Source organism: Arachis ipaensis, chromosome B07, assembly GCF_000816755.2.
Source record: "Arachis ipaensis cultivar K30076 chromosome B07, Araip1.1, whole genome shotgun sequence".
NCBI classification, from domain to species: Eukaryota; Viridiplantae; Streptophyta; class Magnoliopsida; order Fabales; family Fabaceae; genus Arachis; species Arachis ipaensis.
In genome coordinates, this window is record NC_029791.2 from 50710615 (window position 1) to 50718178 (window position 7564).

General features: G+C 49.7%; 1 protein-coding gene and 1 long non-coding RNA gene across 2 annotated transcripts in view; one reads left to right on the top strand and one right to left on the bottom strand.

Annotated features, from left to right (window-relative positions):
- On the top strand, window positions 3966–4832 carry LOC110265060. The gene is made up of 2 exons (XM_021107810.1): window positions 3966–4308; window positions 4687–4832. The coding sequence occupies exons 1-2, from the start codon at window positions 3966–3968 to the stop codon at window positions 4803–4805; spliced, it is 462 nt and encodes a 153-aa protein (XP_020963469.1). The 3' UTR covers window positions 4806–4832.
- LOC110265191 overlaps window positions 5858–7564 on the bottom strand; it is an 11538-nt gene continuing 9831 nt past the window's right edge. The window contains exon 2 of the long non-coding RNA XR_002351525.1: window positions 5858–5959. This is a non-coding gene — a long non-coding RNA (uncharacterized LOC110265191). The remainder of the gene's footprint in view (window positions 5960–7564) is intronic.

Below are 7564 nucleotides of genomic sequence, written 5' to 3' on the forward strand. Positions count from 1 at the left end.
ATTTTATTGCCTCTTATTCAAAAGATCTACTATTTTATTCATGTTTGCTGATGATGAGAAAAATAGACTATAACTTAATTAGGGATAAAATAAAAATAGACACTAATTACTACTAATGATCATGTAATGAAGACACAAACATAGATAAGCACTTATCATAGAGAAAACGAAAAACAGAGAAAGTAAGAACAAGGAACGAGTCCACCTTAGTGATGATGGCGTTTCCTTCTTGAGGAAACAATGATGTTCTTGAGCTCTTTTATGTCTCTTCCTTGCCTTTGTGGCTTGATTCCTACTGATTTTTGGTATTTCTATCCTCAGTTGCTTCCAATAATTATGTGGAGGGAAGTGCATCCCCTGAGGTATCTCAGGGATCTCTTGATTTGCAGCCACATGTTCTACCACTGAGCTATAGATCCTTCACATAATTGTTTTACCACACCAAACATAGAATGTTGCTCGCCCTCGAGCAAAAGAAGAAGATGTGGAAAAAAAAAACTAGGATTATGAGGAGGGAAGGTGGGGATCCTGTGCAGTCCACAGATCTTGAAATATGTTCCAGTTCCACGGGCAAGTGGCATGCCTTGCCATACACGAGTTGGTATGGAGAGGGCTCTATAGGGGTCTTGAATGCTGTTCTGTAGGCTCACAGAGCATCATCCAAGCTCCTTGCCCAATCCTTTCTACGGGTATTTACTGTCCGTTCCAGGATTCTCTTTAATTCTCTGTTAGAGACTTCAGCCTTCCCATTGGTTTGTGGATGATATGGAGTGGCCACCTTGTGGCGAATTCCATACCGAACCATGGCAGAGTAAAGCTGTTTATTGCAGAAGTGAGTGCCCCCATCACTGATTAGTATTCTAGGGACACCAAATCTGCTAAAAATATGTTTCTGGAGGAACTTCAGCACTGTTTTAGTATCATTGGTGGGTGTGGCAATAGCCTCAACCCATTTTGATACATAGTCAACTGCCACCAGAATATAAGTGTTTGAGTATGATGGTGGGAAAGGTCCCATGAAGTCAATTCCCCATACGTCAAACAACTCAATCTCCAAGATTCCTTGTTGAGGCATGGCGTAACCATGAGGCAGATTGCCAGCTCTTTGGCAACTGTCACAGTTACGTACAAACTCTCGGGAATCTTTATAGAGTGTGGGCCAATAGAAACCACATTGGAGGACCTTGGTGGCTGTTCGCTCACCTCCGAAATGGCTTCCATATTGTGATCCATGGCAATGCCATAGGATCCTCTGTGCTTCTTCTCTAGGCACATACCCACGGATTATTCCGTCTGCACATCTCTTAAAGAGATAGGGTTCATCCCACAAGTAGTACTTTGCATCAGTAATTAATTTCTTCTTTTGTATCCTGTTATACTCCTTGGGTATGAACCTTGCAGCTTTATAGTTTGCAATATCGGCAAACCATGGTGTTTCCTGAATGGCTAATAAATGCTCATCCGGAAAAGTCTCAGAGATCTCAAGAGAGGGGAGGGGCATCCCTTCTACTGGCTCTATCCGGGACAGATGATCAGCCACTTGGTTCTCTGTCCCTTTTCTGTCTCTTATTTCTATATCAAACTCTTGCAGAAGCAACACCCATCTGATGAGCCTAGGTTTTGAATCCTGCTTTGTGAGTAGATATTTAAGAGCAGCATGATCAGTATACACAATCACTTTTTGCCCTTAAGGTCACCTATGGACCACCCAAGAGCTGTCTTGTGTGTCCTTAGCACTTGAATAAGTGCCTCCTCTTCCTGTGAATTTAAAGCAGAGCTTATGATCACTAGAAAAGTGTCATCTTCTCCCAGAAAGGCATATTTCAAGGATGGTGGTAATGGCTTGAGCTCGGGTCCACGTCGTCCCATGGCAAGCTGTATGTAGGGGGTCACCGTCGTCAATGGCTACATCCCATCCTCTCAGTGAAGAATATGCTCACATGCTCTGTCACAGCACGGCTAATCATCTGTCGGTTCTCGATCATACTGGAATAGGATTCTTTATCCTTTTGCGTCTGTCACTAACGCTCAGCACTCGCGAGTTTGAAGTTCGTCACAGTCATTTGATCATTGAATCCTACTCGGAATACCACAGACAAGGTTTACACTTTCCGGATTCTCATGAATGCCGTCATCAGTTCTAGCTTATACCACGAAGATTCTAATTAAGAGATCTAAGAGATACTCATTCAATCTGATATAGAACGGAGGTGGTTGTCAGGCACACGTTCATGGGTTGAGGAAGGTGATGAGTGTCACGAATCATCACCTTCATCACAGTTAAGCACGAATGAACATCTTAGGTAGGAACAAGCGTGTTTGAATGGAAAACAGAAATACTTGCATTAATTCATCGAGACACAGCAGAGCTCCTCACCCCCAACAATGGAGTATAGAGACTCATGCCGTCAAAGAATACAAATTTTTGATCTAAAATGTCATGAGATACAAAATAAGTCTCTAAAAGTTGTTTTTATACTAAACTAGTAGCCTAGGTTTACAAAAAGTGAGTAGACTATGACAGATGGTGCAGAGATCCACTTCTGGGGCCCACTTGGTGTGTGCTGGGGCTGAGACTTAAGCAATTCACGTACATAAGGCCATTTTGGGCGTTCAACGCCAGGTTTGGATCCATTTCTGGCGTTGAACTCCAACTTTTAATCTTTTTCTGGCGCTGGACGCCAGAATTGGGCAGAGAACTGGCGTTGAACGCCAGTTTACGTCATTTATCCTTGAGCAAAGTATGGACTATTATATATTTCTGGAAAGCCCTGGATGTCTACTTTCCAACGCAATTGGAAGCACGCCATTTCGAGTTATGTAGCTCCAGAAAATCCACTTTGAGTGCAGGGAGGTCAAAATCCAACAGCATCAGCAGTCCTTTTTCAGCCTGAATCAGATTTTTGCTCAGCTCCCTCAATTTCAGCCAGAAAAATACCTGAAATTACAGAAAAACACACAACTCATAGTAAAGTCCAGAAATATGAATTTTTCCTAAAAACTAATGAAAATAAACTAAAAACTAACTAAAACATACTAAAAACTATATGAAATTAACCCCAAAAAGTGTACAAAATATCCGCTCATCAGGGCACGTGGCCTATTCAGGCCGGTCGGCCACAGCGATTACAACGGAGGACCCAAAATTCCACATATCACCGTTGGCTCGTGAGTTTTGCCTGAAGTTTTGTCGGGGTGTTAAGAATACTTTTTAAAGGCTGCACGAAAAAATCCCGGTCAAAAATGACCTTTCCTCTTTAGGGCGAGCCGCCCCCCGGCCCCCGGGGGAAGAATGGGCCGTAGAACGCAAACGGATCCCCGAACGGCAAAGCCGACCTCAACCGGCTTAACTTCTGTAACGGCTCGGCAGCCTATTATACGGAGGCGTCTCCAGTTGCTCAGACTCGACCTGGCCGAAGGATTGCTGGGCGCAATGCCAGCACTACGCGCGATGATTTGTCCTTCCCTAGTCAGCAAGACCCGGCACGCGGTCAACCAGGGAGGACGTTGCCTGAGGGAGAGCTGGCACCCAGCAAGGTCGGGCCACCCCAAGGCTCGGAATGTGGTCCCAGCAGAAAGACGCGCTCTGGAAAGGGTGAGCAGGCACCCTACGAGGACGGAAACAAGCCACTGCTGTCTCGCTCCCATGGGTACCAGTACACGCGTACCCCATCACGGTGACCAGGCATAGTGACTGGTCAGTTGCAGCAACGTCGGCTGGGGGTGTTGCAACGGAGGCAGGTCGCGTTGCAACGGATGCTGGGGTCATTGCAACGGATGCTGCGCGCGTTGCATTGTTGGCTGGGTGCGTTGCAGCGGAGGCAGGTCGCATTGCAACGGAGGCAGGGCGCGTCGCAACGTTGGCTGGGGGCGTTGCAATGTTGGCTGGAGGCGTTGCAACGGAGGCAGGTCGCGTTGCAACGTTGGCTGGGGGCGGTGCAACAGATGCTGGGCACGTTGCAACGATGGCTGGGGGCGTTGCAACGTTGGCTGGAGGCGTTGTAATGGAGGTTGGACGCGTTGCAACGGAGGCAGTGTGCGTTACAACGTTGGCCGGTGACGTTGCAACGGAGGCAGGTCGCTTTGCAACGGATGCTGGGATCGTTGCAACGGAAGCTGGGGGCATTGCAACGTTGGCTGGGGGCGTTGCAACGGATGCTGAGCGCGTTGCAACGTTGGCTGGTGACGTTGCAACGGAGGCAGGGCGCGTTGCAACGGATGCTGGTGACGTTGCAACGGAGGCAGGGCGCGTTGCAACGTTGGCTGGGGGCGTTGCAATGGAGGCAGGTCGCGTTGCAACGGTTGCTGGTGACGTTACAACGGAGGCAGGGCGCGTTGCAACGGATGCTAGTGACGTTGCAATGGAGGCAGGGCGCGTTGCAACGTTGGCTGGGGGCGTTGCAACGGATGCTGGGCGCGTTGCAACAAAGGCAGGTCGCGTTGCAACGTTGGCTGGGGACAGTGCAACGGATGCTGGGGGCGGTACAACGTTGGCCGGGCACGTTGCAACGGAGGCAGGGCGCGTTGCAACGTTGGCTGGGAGCGTTGCAACGGAGGCAGGGCACGTTGCAACCTTGGCTGGGGGCGTTGCAACGGATGCTGGGCGCGTTGCAACGTTGGCTGGGGGCGGTGCAACGGATGCTGGGGGCGGTGCAACGTTGGCTGGGCACGTTGCAACGGAGGCAGGGTGCGTTGCAACGTTGGCCGGGCGCGTTGCAACGGAGGCAGGGCGCGTTGCAACGGATGCTGGTGACGTTGCAACGGAGGTAGGGCACGTTGCAACGGATGCTGGGTTAGGTGCATAGTTGGCTGGTTTCGTTGCAACGGAGGCACCAGCCGTTGCAACGATGGCTCGGAGCATTGCAACGAAGGAGCCAAATTTTCATATCTCATAATTGGCTCGTGCATTTTTTCTAAAATTTTGAGGGAACCTTGGTAATATTATGTAAAGGATGCACAAAAAAATCCAGGTCAAAAATCACACGTTTGCTCCGTTTTTCATTTTTTTTTGAATTTCCGGCATTCTGGGCAGTAAAAAAATCGTAAAAAAAAATCCACATGGTGTAAATTCACCAAATTTGGAGGATGGAAAGATCTTATTTTTCTAGAGGTTTTTGCAAAAAACGGCGTCAAAATTCCACTTCTAGAGCACTTTCCTTGAGTATGTCTCCTCACGGAACAGGATGTCTACCCGTGGCACTTTGGTAATGGCTCGGCAGCCTATTATAGGGGGGAGGGGTGTCGTGCTGCTGAAACTCGAGTTGCCCAAAGGCTTGCTGGGTGCAATGCCAGCAAGATGCACGTTGCCTTGCCATCCCCTAGGCACACTAGCAAGCACGTTGTGGTTGTGGTGTGCCGCCGGGGTCCCCCGCCCCGGGTCCAAGGTCGAGCACGGGCGTCTGGCTGCGGCGAACCCCGATCACCGAAGGACCAACAAGAAGGGAAACACGTCCGTACACGGCCCACCTAGGCACCACCTAGGGAGCATGGCGTGGTGGAGTTGTGCCTAGGGAACACGCTCGGGCCAACACCTTGTGCTCGGCCCAGGACTAGGGGGATCATCCCAAGTCCGAGCACGACGTGGGAACGGCGGGCGGCCTCTGCGCCCCCACGAGGGGCAACATAGCTTGCGCAGCCCAACACTTGGCCAGGCCTAGTGTGGCGCACGACGCGGATGATGGATATGCGCGCGGCAGCGGGTGTCGTGGGCAGGGGGCAACACGACGTGGTCGTCCCAGCACTTTGAGGGGACACGTTGCGGAAGACGGTTACCTGTTCGTGTCCACTCCCGAGGGGCAACGTGTCGTGCTCGCCCTACGTCTAGGGTCGACGTACGACGGTGTCCGTTGCGGTGTGGGTTGGGCGTGTTGCTTAAGACGGTGCGGCTGTTCGGCTATCGCCCGAAGCACCTCACGCATCTGGCTGTCCCTTGAATGTTCTTCGTCGCTTCCCCTGAACCCTGCCCAGCGACGCTGACTCGGCTACCTCGTGCGCTTCCGCTTGCCTGCACGCGCCTAGGCGTGCGGGGCGCGGTTCGTCCGGGCGTGCTGTGTTTGCGGACCGTGGTGGCGGATGAGCGGTGTGTGGGTTGTACGTGTGGCTTTATCTAGTCGGTGCAGCTGTTCGGTTATTGTCCGAAGCGCCTGACGCTTCGGGCTGTCCCTCGAGTCTCCTTCGTCCCTTCCTTTGAAACCTGCCCAGCGGCGTTGGCTCGGCCCTCCCGTATGCTTCCGCTTGCCCGCATGCGCCTAGGCGTGCGTGGTGCGGTTCGTCCGGGCGTGCTGTGTTTGCGGACCGTGGTGGTAGATGAGCGGTGTGTGGGTTGTGCGTGTGGCTTTATCTAGCGGTGCAGCTGTTCGGTTATCGTCCAAAGCACTGATGAACGGATAATTTATACGCTTTTTGACATTGTTTTTAGTATGTTTTTAGTAGGATCTGGTTTCTTTTAGGGATGTTTTCATTAGTTTTTATGTTAAATTCACATTTCTAGACTTTACTATAAGTTTGTGTGTTTTTCTGTGATTTCAGGTATTTTCTGGCTGAAATTGAGGGACTTGAGCAAAAATCAGATTCAGAGGTTGAAGAAGGACTGCTGATGCTGTTGGATTCTGACCTCCCTGCACTCAAAGTGGATTTTCTAGAGCTACAGAACTCGAAATGGCGCTCTTCCAATTGCGTTAGAAAGTAGACATCCAGGGCTTTCCAGAAATATATAATAGTCTATACGTTGGCCAAGTTTAGATGACGCAAACTGGCGTTCAACGCCAGCTCTCTGCCCAATTCTGGCGTCCAGCGCCAGAAAAGGATCCAAAACTAGAGTTGAACACCCAAACTGGCACAAAAGCTGGCGTTCAACTCCAAGAAGGACCTCTACACGTGCAACACTCAAAGCTCAGCCCAAGCACACACCAAGTGAGCCCCGGAAGTGGATTTATGCATCAATTACTTACTTCTGTAAACCCTAGTAGCAAGTTTATTATAAATAGAACATTTCACTATTGTATTTGACATCTAGGGATTATCTTTTGATCATATTTTGATCTATTGATCACGTTTTGGGGGCTGGCCTCTCGGCCATGCCTGGACCTTTCACTTATGTAATTTTAACGGTAGATTTTCTACACTCCATAGATTAAGGTGTAGAGCTCTGCTGTTCCTCAAAGATTAATGCAAAGTACTACTGTTTTCTATTCAATTCATCTTATTTCGCTACTAAGATATTCATTCGCACTTCAACCTGAAGGTGATGAACGTGACAATCATCATCATTCCCTATGAACGCGTGCCTGACAACCACTTCCGTTCTACATTAGATTGAATGAGTATCTCTTAGATCTCTTAATCAGAATCTTCGTGGTGTAAGCTAGAATGATGGCGGCATTCAAGAGAATCCGGAAGGTCTAAACCATGTCTGTGGTATTCCGAGTAGGACTCAATGAATGAATGACTGTGACGAGCTCCAAACTCGCGATTGCTGGGCGTAGTGACAGACGCAAAAGGAGGGTGAATCCTATTCCAGCATGATCGGGAACCTCAGATGATTAGCCGTGCCGTGACAGGGCAT

Bases quoted from the DNA above. Each gene is read 5' to 3' on its own strand.
- LOC110265060 (XM_021107810.1), top strand. From the start codon at position 3,966: ATGGCTGGGGGCGTTGCAACGTTGGCTGGAGGCGTTGTAATGGAGGTT. The intron at 4,309-4,686 runs GTGACGTTACAA...CAACGGAGGCAG, and splicing joins TCGCGTTGCAACGGTTGCTG to GGTGCGTTGCAACGTTGGCC.